The sequence below is a fragment of the Calliphora vicina genome, chromosome 5 (genome assembly GCF_958450345.1).
Source record: "Calliphora vicina chromosome 5, idCalVici1.1, whole genome shotgun sequence".
Taxonomy (NCBI): Eukaryota; Metazoa; Arthropoda; class Insecta; order Diptera; family Calliphoridae; genus Calliphora; species Calliphora vicina.
The window spans coordinates 18,417,566-18,435,069 of record NC_088784.1 but is presented as its reverse complement, the minus strand read 5'-3'; the positions used below and the strand labels follow the sequence as shown (position 1 = coordinate 18,435,069).

General features: G+C 24.1%; 1 protein-coding gene across 1 annotated transcript in view; it reads right to left on the bottom strand.

Annotated features, from left to right (window-relative positions):
• Positions 1-6,133: 6,133 nt before the first annotated feature.
• Positions 6,134-17,504, bottom strand: part of LOC135962522 (DNA fragmentation factor subunit alpha-like) — a 91,081-nt gene continuing 79,710 nt past the window's right edge. Inside the window, exons 3-4 of the mRNA XM_065514497.1 lie at positions 14,043-14,269; positions 6,134-6,779 (exon numbers count right to left, since the gene is read on the bottom strand). Of these exons, the coding sequence (XP_065370569.1) occupies positions 6,410-6,779; positions 14,043-14,269 (597 nt within the window). The 3' untranslated portion in view covers positions 6,134-6,409. The remainder of the gene's footprint in view (positions 6,780-14,042; positions 14,270-17,504) is intronic.

The window sequence follows — 17,504 nt, the reverse complement described above, 5'->3', positions numbered from 1 at the left end:
AAGACAGTTTTCTTATAGAAAACAGTCTTTGTAAGACAGTTTTCTTATAGAAAACAGTCTTTGTAAGACAGTTTTCTTATAGAAAACAGTCTTTGTAAGACAGTTTTCTTATAGAAAACAGTCTTTGTAAGACAGTTTTCTTATAGAAAACAGTCTTTGTAAGACAGTTTTCTTATAGAAAACAGTCTTTGTAAGATAGTTTTCTTATAGAAAACAGTCTTTGTAAGATAGTTTTCTTATAGAAAACAGTCTTTGTAAGATAGTTTTCTTATAGAAAACGGTCTTTGTAAGATAGTTTTCTTATAGAAAACGGTCTTTGATAGATAGATAGAAAACTGTCTTACAAAGACTGTTTTCTATAAGAAAACTGTCTTGGCGAGACAGTTTTCTTATAGAAAAAAGTCTTGCTGAGACAGTTTTCTTATAGAAAAAAGTCTTGGTGAGACAGTTTTCTTATAGAAAACAGTCGTTGTTAGACAGTTTTCTTATAGACAACATTCTTTGTTAGACAGTTTTCTTATAGAAAACAGACTTTGTTATACAGTTTTCTTATAGAAAACAGTCTTTGTTAGACAGTTTTCTTATAGAAAACAGTCTTTGTTAGACAGTTTTCTTATAGAAAACAGTCTTTGTTAGACAGTTTTCTTATAGAAAACAGTCTTTGTTAGACAGTTTTCTTATAGAAAACAGTCTTTGTTAGACAGTTTTCTTATAGAAAACAGTCTTTGTTAGACAGTTTTCTTATAGAAAACAGTCTTTTTAAGACAGTTTTCTTATAGACAACATTCTTTGTTAGACAGTCTTCTTATAGAAAACAGTCTTTGTAAGACAGTTTTCTTATAGAAAACAGTCTTTGTAAGATAGTTTTCTTATAGAAAACAGTCTTTGTAAGACAGTTTTCTTATAGAAAACAGTCTTTGTAAGACAGTTTTCTTATAGAAAACAGTCTTTGTAAGACAGTTTTCTTATAGAAAACAGTCTTTGTAAGACAGTTTTCTTATAGAAAACAGTCTTTGTAAGACAGTTTTCTTATAGAAAACAGTCTTTGTAAGACAGTTTTCTTATAGAAAACAGTCTTTGTAAGACAGTTTTCTTATAGAAAACAGTCTTTGTAAGACAGTTTTCTTATAGAAAACAGTCTTTGTAAGACAGTTTTCTTATAGAAAACAGTCTTTGTAAGATAGTTTTCTTATAGAAAACAGTCTTTGTAAGACAGTTTTCTTATAGAAAACAGTCTTTGTAAGACAGTTTTCTTATAGAAAACAGTCTTTGTAAGACAGTTTTCTTATAGAAAACAGTCTTTGTAAGACAGTTTTCTTATAGAAAACAGTCTTTGTAAGACAGTTTTCTTATAGAAAACAGTCTTTGTAAGACAGTTTTCTTATAGAAAACAGTCTTTGTAAGACAGTTTTCTTATAGAAAACAGTCTTTGTAAGACAGTTTTCTTATAGAAAACAGTCTTTGTAAGATAGTTTTCTTATAGAAAACAGTCTTTGTAAGACAGTTTTCTTATAGAAAACAGTCTTTGTAAGACAGTTTTCTTATAGAAAACAGTCTTTGTAAGACAGTTTTCTTATAGAAAACAGTCTTTGTAAGACAGTTTTCTTATAGAAAACAGTCTTTGTAAGACAGTTTTCTTATAGAAAACAGTCTTTGTAAGACAGTTTTCTTATAGAAAACAGTCTTTGTAAGACAGTTTTCTTATAGAAAACAGTCTTTGTAAAACAGTTTTTTTATAGAAAAAGTCTTTAGAAGACTGCTTTCTATTAGAAAATAGTTTTCTTATAGAAAACAGTCTTTGTTAGACATTTTTCTTATAGAAACCCATCTTTGTAAGACAGTTTCCTTTATAGAAAAAGTCTATGCAAGACAGTTTATTTTATAGAAAGCAGTATTTTAAAGAAATTTTTGTTTATAGAAAAATTTTGTTCACCATTAACTGCAACTCTTTCATTTATTTCTTCCTTCTTGTTCTGTTTTACTTCTTGTGTAATTATTAGGTTGTCTTGATTTGTTTATAAAAGTTTTTTTTTTATTTGTTTGTTAGTTGTTTGTCTTTATTAATTATATTATTTTTGGAAAATTATCATGTATATTTTTATGTAGTTTTCTGCTTTAATGCTTCTACAGCAATTACAATATTTGTTTATTTGCTGTTTTAATTTAATTAAATTTTATGTAGTAAGTAAGTATTTGTTATTATTTATTTAAATTTAATTATTTATGTTTGTTTTCCATAACAGTACGTTAACCATCGTTTACAGAGATACCTTAACCCTACTTTTTTTTGTTTGTTTGTTTGTATGCTAAAATTTAATGGCTGGTTTTTGGTTTTTTTTTATTTTTTTGTTTAAGGTTTGTTTAATGATGATTAATGTAATTTTATCATAAATTTGATAAAAAAAATGTGATTAAATATGATTAAAAAGTTCTACATAATAGTAGTATGTTTTATAAATATGATAAAGGTTTTAAATATAAAACGGTAAGAGATTATAGTAAAGATTGGCAATTTCAAAATTTATTTCAATCTCTTACTGTTTTTTTTTCAAACCTTAATGTTTGTATGCTATATTGAGTATGCTTTTATATATTAATATACTATGTATTTTTTCATTATTTCGTTTAAATGCTGTTGGTTTTGTAGTAAAATTTGTTAATAAAATCATAAAATTAAATTAAGAATTGCTACAATTAAATTCTTTGTTATAGTATTATGAAAACGCTTTTCTCAAAATTCTTAGTATAAAACTTTTAACCATACCAATACAATGGCCTATACGTTAACCAAATCTAAGTTTTGAGTTTGTAAATGCTAAAATATTGGGGATGACGATTTCCATATAGAAAACTATCTTACAAAGACTGTTTTATATAAGAAAACACTTTCACAAAGATTCAAAAAATACTTTAGTTTGTATAAAAAAACATTTAGAATAATTATTATGTTATAATTTATGCCGAACTTCAAAAATGTTTGTTATGAAAAATCTCCAAATTGCCAAATTTTAACAAAGTTTCAAAAATCTATATATAAACAATTTTTAAAGTTTAATCCTTTAACTGAAAGATCATGTTGTTAGCAATTTTTAGCAAGAAAAATATTAACGTTTTTTCAGTACTGTACTTAAATATGAAAATTTAAAAATCTTAATTTTTTTGCTTTTTTACCAAAAGTTTAGGCAAATTTTAAAAATAATATAAATTGATATTATTCCAAAAATTTTACTTTTTTTAAAAGCTTGTACGATTAGCTATTATAAGCAATGCAAATATTTTACAAAATTTGAAAGCATCATAAAAATATTTAAATTTAAAAATTTTAATTATTAAAATTTTTCTCGAAATTTAAAAAAATTTTAACTCATTTTATAAAACTATATATTGATATTTTTGAAAAATTTTAACGTTGTTTAAAAGTTCTAATGCTTAGCTATTAGAAACGTAAAAAATATTTTGCGAAATGTAAGCGTAACATAAAATGTAACTGAAAAAAAAATCACTCAAATATAAGCTTATTTTTAAAAGTATATGTATGTATTAATCTTTAAGAATTTAACTTTTTTAAAAATCTTAAGTATTTTATATAAAAAATAATATTTTGCGAATTCTTAGCAAAACATAAAATTAAAGAGTCAAAAATTTTTCAAAATTTGAGGAAATTTTAAATATATGGGGCATTTTTCATGTCAAGTGAACCAACTTTTGAAATCAATGGCTTCCGATCGGGATGAAATTTGCACTAAGGTTAGTTCTATTGGAGAGTAACTCAGACACAATTTTTCAACAAGATCGGTTGAGAAGTTTCTGAGTTAGAGGGGGGTCAAAATTTGACATTTTGGCCAAGTAGGGTTTTTTTCTTATCCATGTAACTTATTTACCAATTGTTCTTAGCAAAATGTGTTCCAAATAGTTTAGATAGCTATTTCTTCAATCTTTCGAAAAAAAACTTTTTTAACTTTTTTTTCAAAATGGGTACTTAGATATTTTCCTTGAAGACCTATTTGGTCGCTTAGTGGGATTAGAGTTTCATATTTATTAAAAAAAATGTTTTGTAACTCAAAACATGAAATTTTTGACTTTTTTTGCAAAATCAAAAACTTTGCTGACCTTTTTTTCAAAATGGACACTTTTTTAATTTTTCTTTTTTGTCAAATGAAAGCTTGAATATTTTCCTTTCAAACCTATTTGGTCGCTTAGTAGGATGCGAGTGAGATATCTTTCAAAATAAATGTTTTGTAACTCAAAACATGCAATTTTTCACTTTTTTTTTTCAAAATCGAACTTTTTTTCAAAATGAGCCCTTTTTTAAATTTTTTTTTCTCAAAAAAAGCCTGGGTCTAGTCCTTTAAGATCTATTTGGTCGCTTAGTGGGATGCGAGTGGGATATATAGCAAAATAAATGTTATGTAACTCAAGATATACAATTTTTGATTTTTTTCCAACTTTTTTTCAAAACGGGCCCTTTTTTAAATTTTTATTTTTCTCAAAAGAAATCTTAGGTCTATTCCTTTAAGAGCTTTTTGGTTAAAAAATGTTAATATATATTTTTTAATTCCCTCAAAATTTTAGCAAAAACTAAACAAATTTAAATTTAAATTTTTCTTTGATACAACACGAAAAAATATAAAAATATACGGACACCACTACGTGATAAAAGACCAAAAAAAAAGACCCGTGTCTCCCAGTTTTGCAAAAAGCTCAAAGAAGTGATCATTTTCTCAGGCTCATATCTATCAAACAGTTCGGAATTTTGATTTACTCTCTGAGGCAAAGTTGTAGCCCTTATCATAAAGAACAAAAATTGTGAACATATAAAATCAAAAAACCTTCATCTTCAATATCAAAATCGCAAAAAAACTTCGAAATAAATTTAGAACCCAATTTTTTTTAAAGCTGCCTAAAAGTATGCTTTGTTTTATAATAATTTAATAGTTTATGGCCAAAAACATTTAATTCCTTTAGTTGTTTCTAACTAAAACGGTGTTAAGAATCATTCCTAGGTAGTTCATATGTTCTAGAAAGTTGTTTATTGAGATCTTAGGTACATTTTTGTAGTTGATTGTTTCCTTGAATTTTGAACGGTTTGCTACCTATGGACCTGAACAGGGGAAAAAAGATAAAAAAATTGAATTTTTTTAAGCTTTTTGCAATTTTGATCTTGAAGATGAAGTTTTTTAGATATTATATGTTCACAAGTTTTGTTCTTTATGAAAAGAGCTACAACTTTGCCTTAGAGAGTAAATCATAATTCCGAACGGATTGCATGATATGAGCCTGAGAAAATTACCACTTTTTTGCAAAACTGACACCCAGGCCACAAATTTTTGGGGACCCATCATAAAAAAGTGCATGACTTTGGGCAAAACTGGGAGACGCGTGTCTTTTTTTTTGGTCTTTTATCACGTAGTGGTGTCCGTATATTTTTATATTTTTTCGTGTTGTATCAAAAAAAAATTTTAATTTTTTCAGTTTTTCATGAAATTTTGAGGGAATTAAAAAAAATATATATTAACATTTTTTAAAGAATTTTACATATTTATGTAGCTTATATTAATAGCTATAATATGGAAGAAAACTATCTTGTGAATTTTAAGTAGTTATAAAATTTATTTTTTTCAGTTTTTCCTAAAATTATTTTTAAAAATTTCAAAATTTGAATCAGTTTTAAAAAAAATAATTATTAACATTTTTCAAAAAATTTTACATTTTTTAATAGCTAAAAGTGTTAGCTATTAAATGCCATAAAAACTTTATACGAATTTTAAGTAAAACACAAAAATTTTGAAAATTTTAATTTTTAAGTTTGAATTTTTTCATATCTTACTCATCCCACATATTTTAACCTTTACAAACACTTTAATAATAACTCCTAACTGCTTCAAAATTTTTTTAATCCTCATAACTAAATTGGGGTATATAAAAAAACCAAAAAAAATACAGAAACATATAATAAATTTTAAGCGTTTTATTTTATAAATCGTTAAATTCTAAATACTAGTTTCAATTTTCTTCTTTTTTTTTGTAAAACATTTAAGTGGTATTGTTTTTCTGTTGTTAGTTGTTCTTTAATTTAATTCTATTAAATTGTAAGTGCTAAATTCATTCATATTATTTTCTAAAGACATTTAAGTTTTTACTTTATTTTTAATTGTAATATTTTGTTTTCATATATTTTTGTTTTTCAATTATATTAATTCGTTAGATTTGCTATAAAATCAAATGAAAAATAAAAAAATAAAAAAATTAACATCATACCTTCAATCATCAATTCATAATAATCATACCTCAATCAGAATAAAATAGAAAAGAAATAAAATGAAGGAAAAATCTATTGAATTTAACCCTTTTCTTTAAATAAACGTGTGTTATTTTGTAAATTTCAAGTGATACTTGCAAAAATCGGTAGTCATATGTCTGGGGTTTTTGTGTTTCCTGTATTTGTTGCGGTAGTTGTTGTTGTTGTTGTGTTGTTGTCGTTCTGTAAATTGGTATCGGTAACAACAATTGTTATTGTTTGCTCCTGGTATTGTTGTTTGTTGTCAGTGTTTGTTTGCACTTGTTCGATTGTCTTCGTATTGTTGGTTTGCTGTTGTTGTTGCTGCTGCTGCTGCTGCATGTTGTTGTGATTGTGTATTTCATCATTCAATTGCCTTCGTATTTCAGCATCAATGGCTTCGGCATCCTCGGGATAGCGTTCGGAACAGAATATGGCTCCATCTTTTAAAAGCTTTAACAGGTTAATTCTGTCCTCAGCGGTTCGCTTTGCACACAGTGGTCTATTGGTTGGGCAGTGGAAGACAAAAGAAAATAGAAAAGTTGCATATTAATAAAGAACAATTTTTAATTTAACTATCGAAAAGAACGTATAACGAGTAATTTAAATGCTTTTGAAGTACGAACAACTAGAGAGTAAGGAGAATAAATGAGAGCTAAATAGGAAATTGCTTGGAAATATATAAGATGGCAGATGCTTTCAAGGTATAATATATGCTGATTCTAGAAAAATAAAAGCTTTGAAAACATATAAGGGAGCTATATCCAAATTATACATTAAAATAGAAATTTGATTTTTTTTGGAAAATTTTTTTTTTTTTCAAAACTTTTTCTAAAAAAAAAATTGTAAAAAAAAAATTCTTTTTGTTAAAAAATTTTTTTTTGAAAACAGAACTAGAACAGAACTTTAAATTTTTTTTTTAAATTTCAAAAAATTTTAAAAAAAAAAAAAATTTTGAAAACAGAACTAAAACAGAACTTTGAAATTTTTTTTTTTTAATTTCCAAATTTTTTTTTAAAAAAAAATTAAGTAAAAAAAAATTTTTTTTTGGTGAAAAAAATTAGCTATAACAATTTTTTCCCCGATTTTGATCCATTGTAGGTCCGACTTACTATATTAAGTCGTTGCAAAGGTCTTTGAAATATCTATTATTAGATATCAATATTGTCTATATTAGAAATCCAGATAAAGACAACAATAGGTCAAAAATCTAGGTTGTCGTGGTTTTTAAGTAAACTTTATTTTGAAAACACTGATTTTTCCTTTAAAAACTTTAAAATTTATAGAATTCTTTAAAAAATTATCAAAATATTTTACTTGCGTCAAACAATAACAATAATCTTTTACAAAGATTTAAAAGCTTTAAGGTTTTCAAAGCTTTTCTAGTTTAAAAAACTTTAATTTCATTTCAAAGCTTTAAAAAAAGTCTTAGACTTTTAAAGCTATAAGAGTTTTAAAGATTTTTAAATTTATAGCTTTTTAAAGCTTTTATAGTTTTTTAAAGCTTTTATAGCTTTTTAAAGCTTTTTAAAGTTTTTATAGCTTTTTAAAGCTTTTATGGCTTTTTAAAGCTTTTATAGCTTTTTAAAGCTTTTATAGCTTTTTAAAGCTTTTATAGCTTTTTAAAGCTTTATAGCTTTTATAGGTTTTTAAAGCTTTTATAGGTTTTTAAAGCTCTAATATTTTTTTAAATGTATTAAAGCTATAATAGCTTTTTAAAGCTGTTTTAGCTATTTTAAGCTCTTATAGCTTTTTTAAAGCATTTATATCTTGTTCAAATTGTCATAGCTTTTTAAAGCTTTAACAGTTTTTAAAAACTTTTATAGCTTTTTAAAGCTTTAAAATTCTTATAGCCTTTTAGTTGGCTGTTGTTAAAGCTTTTTAAAGCTCTTATAGCTTTTTAAAGCTTTTATAGCTTTTTAAAGTTTTTATAGTTTTTTTTTTGGTGAATAATATTTGCTTTAAAATTTTTTCCCCGATTTTGATCCATTGTAGGTCCGACTTACTATATTAAGTCGTTGCAAAGGTCTTTGAAATATCTATTATTAGATATCAATATTGTCTATATTAGAAATCCAGATAAAGACAACAATAGGTAAAAAATCTAGGTTGTCGTGGTTTTTAAGTAAACTTTATTTTGAAAACACTGATTTTTCCTTTAAAAACTTTAAAATTTATAGAATTCTTTAAAAAATTATCAAAATATTTTACTTGCGTCAAACAATAACAATAATCTTTTACAAAGATTTAAAAGCTTTAATGTTTTCAAAGCTTTTCTAGTTTAAAAAACTTTAATTTCATTTCAAAGCTTTAAAAAAAGTCTTAGACTTTTAAAGCTCTAACAGGTTTTTAAAACTCTTATAGCTTTTTAAAGCTCTAACATTTTTTAAAATTAATTAAAGTTATAAAAGCTTTTTATAGCTATTTTAACTATTTAAAACTTTATAGCTTTTTTAAAGCATTTATATCTTGTTCAAATTGTCATAGCTTTTTAAAGCTTTAACAGATTTTTAAAACGTTTATAGCATTTTTTACTTATGTCAAACAATAACAATAATCTTTTACAAAGAATTAAAAGCTTTTAAATACTTTAAGGTTTTCAAAGCTTTTTTAGTTTAAAAAAAACTTTAATTTCATTTCAAAGCTTTTAAAATAATCTTAGCCTTTTAAAGCTTTTACAGATTTTTATAACTCTTATAGAATTTTAAAGCTTTTTAAAGCTCTAATATTTTTTTTAAATTTATTAAAGCTATAATAGCTTTTTAAAGCTATTTTAGCTCTTTAATGTATTTTAGCTATCTAAAGCTCTTATAGCTTTTTTAAAGCATTTATATCTTGTTCAAATTGTCATAGCTTTTTAAAGCTTTAACAGATTTTTAAAGCTTTAACAGGTTTTTAAAACTTTTATAGCTTTTTAAAGCTTTTACAGATTTTTAAAACTCTTATAGACTTGTAAATTCCTTAAAGCTTTTTAATGCTCTTAAAGCTTTTTAAAGCTCTTATAGCTTTTTAAAGCTTTTAAAGATTTTCTATCAAGTTACACTTTAAAAATTCTGTTATAATTTGCTAAAGTTTTTTAAAGCTTGTATAAATTTTGTAGACTTTTATTGTTTTTTCAAACTTTCAAAGTTTCTTAAAGCTTTTAGAGGTTATAAAGGCTTTATTAGCTTTTATAAGTTTTAAAATCTTTATTAATTGTTAAAGATTTTATAACTATTTACAGCTTTTATATCTTGTTAAAGAATTTTAAAGATTTTTGAAGCTTTTTAGAAATCTTCAAGCTTTTTGAAGCATGAATATATTTTTAATGCTTTTATAGCTTTATGAAATATTAACAATTTATGAAGCTTTTACAGTTTTCTAATCATTTATAGATCTTAATTTAAAATTTTAACAAAAAACTGTGATTTTAAAGGCTTTTATTGTATTATTTATTTAACAAGCTTGCACTTTAGCTCTTTATGTGTATGAATACCTTTAATTAACAATTACATCACTTCAACATCTGTCTATTTTAACAAATAATTTTATAGAACATATTTGGTTGTGATTTATTATGGATTTTAATGAATAAATTATGTCTGGTAGTCATATTTCATCAAACAACATCCAACCATACATCCATCTTGCTTGTTTTTTTCCATATAAATATAAAATTACTACATTTTTTAACTTGGAAAAAGTAACATTTTATGACATGCAATGAATGGCAAAAGAAAAAACTTTACATATAATGAAAAATATGATAAAAAATATAATAAAATTAAAAAAAAAACAAAACGTATAAAGATCGAGTTAATGGCAGAGCTACGAATACATGGTTTTAATATCTTTCACCAAAGTCTACTTTAAGATAAAGATTGAAAATATTAAAAAAAAAATTTTAATTTTTTTTAAATTTTAATTTTTTAATAAAAATTTATTTGTGAAAAAAAAATTTCACATTCTCTAATTTTGAGTCATATGTCTACCCTTACCTAGAGTAGTGTGCTCATAGCAGCACAACAAAAAAAACTGAAACGGAAGTGAAACATTTAACTGATTCATTTAAATCCATTCAGCAGAGAACAAAATTATGCCATTAATTTGTTTACAACTGTTTTCCGGTGAAAAGAAACAGTTTTTTTTTATTATTCTGCACAATTATAATGGAAAAGTAGTCGCACACACATGCAAACATACAAACGGCCATATTTCATGTTCAAAAAAAAAACCGTTTTGCCAACGACTACACATTTAAAATAGTACAGCATGCTTTTAGGTACAAGAGAACGGGAAGTGGTGGAAAGCTACATTTTTCTACATAAATTAAATTGCAACAATTATTTATATTTTATTTCTTGTTTTTTATATGTATATATACATTTAATTAATGTTTTAAAAAGTTTATTTCAAAAACGGCATATTAAATGCAAAAATTTGTTGCATTAAAGGTGGCTTTTTTGCGAGCAAGTGTAGCTATCAGTGACAGAGAAATTGAATTAAATTTGAAATATGTAGTTAAAAGGGCAAACAGATTTTATAAAGAAGTAGCTGAAAGCCATGTGAAAGGGGATAAAATCATTTAAAGACATAAATTAAAGATGACAGTTGTAATTTTTTGTTAAAAAAAAAATCAAGATTTTTTCATAAAGCCCATTTGAAGGGGCATAAATATGAAAAGCTGTGTTCAATTCAAGGGAATATTAATTGTATTAATACAAGCAACTGTTATGATAGAAAAATCTTTTATATTTTTCATTTTGAAAAATAAGCTATAAAAATATAAATATAATTTAAGATTTTATGTTTCTTGAAAGCTTCAAAGCTTATTACTACAGCAAGAAATCCTAAAAGCTTTTAAAACTTTTTAAATAGTCCAATAAATGCTTAAGAATACCCTTAATTTGAAGCAAGCTGTTAAAAACTAACTTCTATAAGAATTTCCTTTTTAAATTGAATTTCATTAAGGAGTTAAAAAAAGCTTTTTGTTAGATCTTCAAGATTTTGAATAATTTTAATGAAAAAAATCGTATAATATTCAAAAATATTTTATTTTATGCTAAAGCTCTCTTTTAGTGAAAAAAATAAGTATCTCAACCTTCCATAAAATTTCACTCTGAATCAATGCTTTGAAAAGCTTTTAAAACTTTTTAAATAGTCCAATAAATGCTTAAGAATACCCTTAAATTGAAGGAAGCTGTTAAAAACTAAATTCTATAAGAATTTCCTTTTTAAATTGAATTTCATTAAAGGGTTCAAAAAAGCTTTTTGCTAGATCTTCAAGATTTAGAATAATTTTAATGAAAAAATCGAAAAACATTCAAAGATATTTTATTTTATGCTAAAAGCTCTCTTTTAGTGAAAAAATAAGTGTCTTAACCTTGCATAAAATTTAATTTTGAACTAAAGCTTTCTAATATGGAAAAAGGAAAGCTTTGAAATACCTTTATAGCAGTCGAATGATCTTTTGAATGGTTTATAATGAAACGTATTTTATACAAAGTGTAATTCAAATTACAGTTTTACTAAAATCTTATTTCAACGATTTTAAACGCTTTTGCAAACAGGTTAAGCTTTCGAATCTCCTGAATATGTAAAACTCTTGTTTGCTGGAAAAATAAGTCTGTTAACCTTCCATAAAATGTCTTATTAAACTAAAGCTTTCTTATTTGGAAAAAATAAAGCTTTAATGCTTTAAAAAGCTTTTGAGACCTTGAAATACCTTTAAAGTAGTCTAAAGAAATTTTGAATAGTTTATAATGAAAAGTATTTTATATAAAGAGTAATTTAACTTTAAGTTTTACTGAAATATTAAAAGCTTTGGGAAATTTTAGTCTTTTGAAAACTAAATTTTAAAAAATCTCGATAATTTTAAAAGCTTTTGTTTGATTTTAATAACTTTTAATGGGGAACAATCAAAGAATATCACATACAAATATAATTTGAAACTTTTGGAAGCTTTAAAGATTATTGTAGCATAAAGCTTTCAGAAATTCCAAGCTTTATTCAAGTCAATGAATACTCATTTAAATGAAAGTTTCGATAGTTTGGAATAATACATTAGAAAGCTTATTTACTGCTACTATTCAAATGAAAAATTTCCAATATTTTAAAATCATATAATAATACAAAGTTTTTAATGCTTTTAATGCTTTAAAGACTTTATTTACTTAAAGCTTTTTAAACTCTTGAAAGCTTTCAACGTTTCTAAAACCATTCCAAGCTTTTTGTAATATGTTCAACGTTTTAGGAAGCCTATAAGACTTTGGTAGCTTAAAGTTTAAAAGCTTTGAAAACATTTCCAAGCTTTTTAAAGCTTACGAATAGAATTTGAATGAAATCTTTGATAGATTACAAAATACTCAAGCTTTTTAAACACTTACAGCTTAAAACTTTTACAATTCTAGAAAGCTGTACGAATTCTGATAACCTCTCCACGCTTCGAATGCTTCAGATTGAAACAATAGAATACTTTAGATGAAAACATTTTAAGAAACCATTTTATAAGTTAAAGCTTTAAATGTGGAATTATTTAAAGACAAACTTTAAATGCTATTGGAAACTTTAAAGCATTGAATAATTTTAAAGTTTTTAAAAGTTATTGATGGAAAAAAAATTAACAAATTAAAAAAAATTCAATAAGAATTTTTAATTCGAAGTTTTTAAAGAAAGCTTTTAGCATTTTGGTAGCATTGAATGATTTTAAGAGCATTCAAAAGTTATTGATGGCAAATGTATTTACAAATTTAAAAAAAATCAATAAGAGCTTTTAATACGAAGTTTGTAAAAGAAAGCTTTAAGCATTTTGGAGACTTTTGAGAGCTTTTAATGAAAAAGTTTAACAAAACTTAATAATAAATCAATAAGAGCTTTTAATACAAAAATTGTAAAAGAAAGCTTTAAGCATTTTGGAGACTTTTGAGAGCTTTTATACAAAAATACAGAAACTTTCAACAGGTTTAGAGGTTTAAAAGTTTTGAATAATTTTAACGCTTTTGAATTTTCTAAATAATTAAATATACCCAATATTTTTAAGAAAATAATTGCAAAAGACAGCTTTTAATGTGGAAATAATAAAGATTGTTTAAGCTTCATTAAGAATTTAATAATACACAAAAACTTTGTAAATCTTGAATGTGTTTTAAACAGTAAACTTTTTAAATCTTTTGAAGCTTTTAAGCGAAATATTTTATAAAAAATAACATGTAACATTTGAAAGCTTTAGAAAGCTTTTAAATACAAGTTTTAAAGCATTGAAGCTTTATAGAGCCATAGAGAAAAAATGCTTTTAATTAAAAAAGTTCAAAAAGCTTTCAGTTTAGAACGTTCTTTTAAATAATTTTAAACAATAAGAAATATAGTAAAAAAACGTTGATAAAAATTATTTATAATTTATATTCCAGGTTTAAGCTTTCAATAAAAGCTTTTGAGTACTTTAAAACAATCTGAATTAATGTGAAAAAAATAGTTTGGTAAGAAATCATTTAAAATGGACAAATTTATGAAATTCATTGAAACAAAAATGCTTAAAGTTATTTTAAAAATTCCTATAAATGAAATTGCATATTTAAGCCAATTATTACAAAAGAAATCAAACTCAAACCAACAAGCAACAAATATATAAATATTTAGCATAGAATAATCAACAATAACAATGATAGTAATAAATAACAATAATAATAATAATAATAATAATAAAAAACAACATTGAGACATAGATGTGTGATAGTTATACAAAACGGGGGATGTTAACCACATCCACATCTGGGCCTCTCCCCCTAACCTGCCTGAATCCTTAAGCTGTTCCATAAAATCTTTGCCCGTTATATCCACCAATGAATTCGGATCCATATTCGACAACGAGTCCAAATCGGGATCACTCATCACCGAAACATTGCAAAGATTATTTTGCAGCTGACCCACCAGTTGTTTAATGCGAGCCGTTTTCTCAGCCTTGTCGGCAGCATCGGTTTGGTCGTGCGGTGTGGTAATGGTGACATAGTGGGAGGGCTAGAAAAAGAGAGAGGAAAATAAAATTTAATGGAATATTTAATGTAATATTTGTTATAGTTATTATTTCTGTTGTATTATTTTATTGTAGCTTTTAAAACAAATTGCATTTCAATGTTAGTTTTCTATGTCAATTGTTATAAATGTATTATGAACTCTGGGGGGTGGTGTATTATTTTACATAAACATTTATTTTGGCCTTAAAACTACTATTAAACAAAAATACATAACAAATATTTGCAGGAGTACATTATGTGGGTAACCATTTTTAAAGCTTAGGGAAAGAGTAGAAACAGTGTTATGAAGAAAATAAAAATATTGAATAAAAAAAATAAATTTTTTTTTAGTACAAATTTCAAGATTTTTAAGTAATTTCTGAGAATTATTGTATGAAACTATATAAATATAATATAAACTAATTAAAGTGTTATATGTTAGCTTAAAATTATAGTTTTCATAAAGCAAATACCTTACAAATTGCTGGAGTTATGGGCAATTTTCCTAAGTAACCTCGTAATTAATATTAATCATACGCCTACAATGGAAAATTTTAAAACTGAATTATAAAGGTTTAAGAAAGTAAAATTAACAAAAAAAATAATACTATTAAGTAGTTTAATAATTGAACTTACTGCCCCATATATTTTCTTTAAAATGTTATTATAAAAAAAATCATTTTTTAAAACTGTGTATTCTTTAAAGTTTTTAATTTATTAAAGAGCTTGAAATAGTATCTTGGCACTAATATAATTAGCTTGCCTGGCAATTAATTTTGAATAAAATCTCTTAAAAATTGTTGAATATATGACAATTTTCCCACCTAACCTCGAAATTAATATTAATCATACGCCTAGCAAGAAAAATGTTTAAAACTGATTAAAACAAGTTTAAGACAAATTATTTTATTAAACAGTTTATTAAATGAGCATTATGTCTTATGTATATTCAAAAAAAATTAGAAATGTTTTTAGAAAAAATCATATAAAACTCTGTATTTTTAAAGTATTTTTGTTACATAACTCATGCCTGATTTCTTAGCTTGTCTGGCAATTATTTTTTATCAAAACGGCTTAAAAATTGTGAAGATATAGACAATTTTCCAATATGAGATCGAAATTAATATTAATCATACGCCTTCAATGGAAAATTTTTAAAAACCAAAACAGGAAACAGGTTTAAATAACTGAAAAAATAATAATAATGCTATAAAATAGTTTAATAAAAGTCACCTATTTTCGGACACGTATAAAATATTGATTCAAAACAAACGAGTTAATTGTAGTGGAAATCTGAATATTTAGATAAAGATTGTGGAATTGGAGGTTATATGAATATAAAATATTCAATAAAAGGTTTTTTCGTACATACAGTAATGAATTTGTTTATACGAAATCTCGGAATTCCCAAAAAAAAAACAAAAAACAAATGTTAATTTTCTCATTTTTTGAAAATTTAAAATTTAAATAAAATTTAAAATTTAAATTTTCAAATGCTAATAAGAAATATATAGCACACGCGACTATGTTTTTTATAGGCCTAATCAGGGTCTTTAAGAACAACCATAACCATTTCACAAGCGTTTAAATTTTGCATGTCTGAGGTAACCTACTTTGAGACCCCACAAAGCCCCTCCTGAGGGGTCTTGGGGTCCGCATACAAAAAATTAACTCGAATAAACTCCTGAGCTATGCCTATGTTAAATTTCATGCCAATCGCAAAAGCCAGTTAGAATTGGCAGATTTATTTTCAAAATATTTTGAATCTGCCCCCACAGGCGTATGATTAATATTAATTTAGAGGTTAAAAACTTAAATCGTCTTTAACTCCAAAAATAATTAAGTAATTGGGAATATTATTAATGGTAATAAAAGCTAAAATACCAAGGAATAACAATAAAAAGATAATAATTTATACTGACAAAAGCAAGACTATAAAATATCCTAATTAAAAATAATATACAAATTTTTTCGCAGAAATATTATTGAATTGATTATAAATTTGTTTGTTTTTCGTTTACGCTTTTAAAGTTAAAATTGTTGCATGGACAGGGATCTCAAATTTCCTATAATACGCGAGGAGTTCAAATACTCTTATTTTTTTTCTAAAAAATTTAATATTTTAATAAAAAGATTTATAGTATAATTTATTTATTACTATTACTTTCTTAAACTTTTTTTATTCAGTTTTAAAAATTTTAAATTGTAGGAGAATGATTAATATTAATTTCGAGGTTATGTGGGAAAATTATCAATATCTTCAACAATTTTTAAGAAATTTTGTTCAAAATTAATTGCTAGTTCAGCCAATTATTTTAGTACCAAAGTACTATTTAATGATCTTTAATATATTAAAAATCTTTAAAAATATATAATTTTAAATTATTTTTTTTGTGAAAAAAGTTATTTTTTTTTAATAACAACATTTATAAATTTTAAAGAAAATATATAAGGTCATTATTAAGCTATGTAATAGTATTATTTTTTTTATTATTTTTACTTTCTTAAACCTGTTTAATTCAATTATAAAAATGTTCCATTGTAGGCGTATGATTAATATTAATTACGAGCTTACTTAGGGAAATTGCTTATAACTAAAGCAATTTGTAAGGGATTTGCTTTATGAAAACTATAATTTAAAGCTAATATATTAGGATTTAAATTTATATATTAATATTTATAACGTTTCGTACAAAAATTCTTGAAAATTATTTAAAAATAGTTAAAATTTTAATAAATAAAAATAAAAAAGTTCATTTTTTTATAACAACATTTAAAAATTATAAAGAAAATATATGAGACTATAAGTTATATTATTAAGCTATATAATAATATAATTTGTCTTATTATTTTTAGTTTATAAAATCTGTTTAATTCAGTTTTAAAAATTTTCCATCGAAGGCGTATGATTAATATTAATTACGAGGTTACTTAGGGAAATTGCTTATAACTAAAGCAATTTGTAAAGGATTTGCTTTAAGAAAACTATAATTTAAAGCTAACATATTAAGCTTTAAATTTATATATAATATTTATATAGTTTCATATACAAATTCTTGGAAGTTATTTAAAAATATTTAAATTTTTAATAAATAAAAATATTTTGTGTATTTATTATCTTCAACAATTTTTAAGAGATTTTGTTAAAAATTAATTGCTAGGCAAGCTAATTATATTAGTACTAATTTACTACTAAAAATCTTTAAAAATATAAAATTTTAAATTTTTTCTAAAAAAAG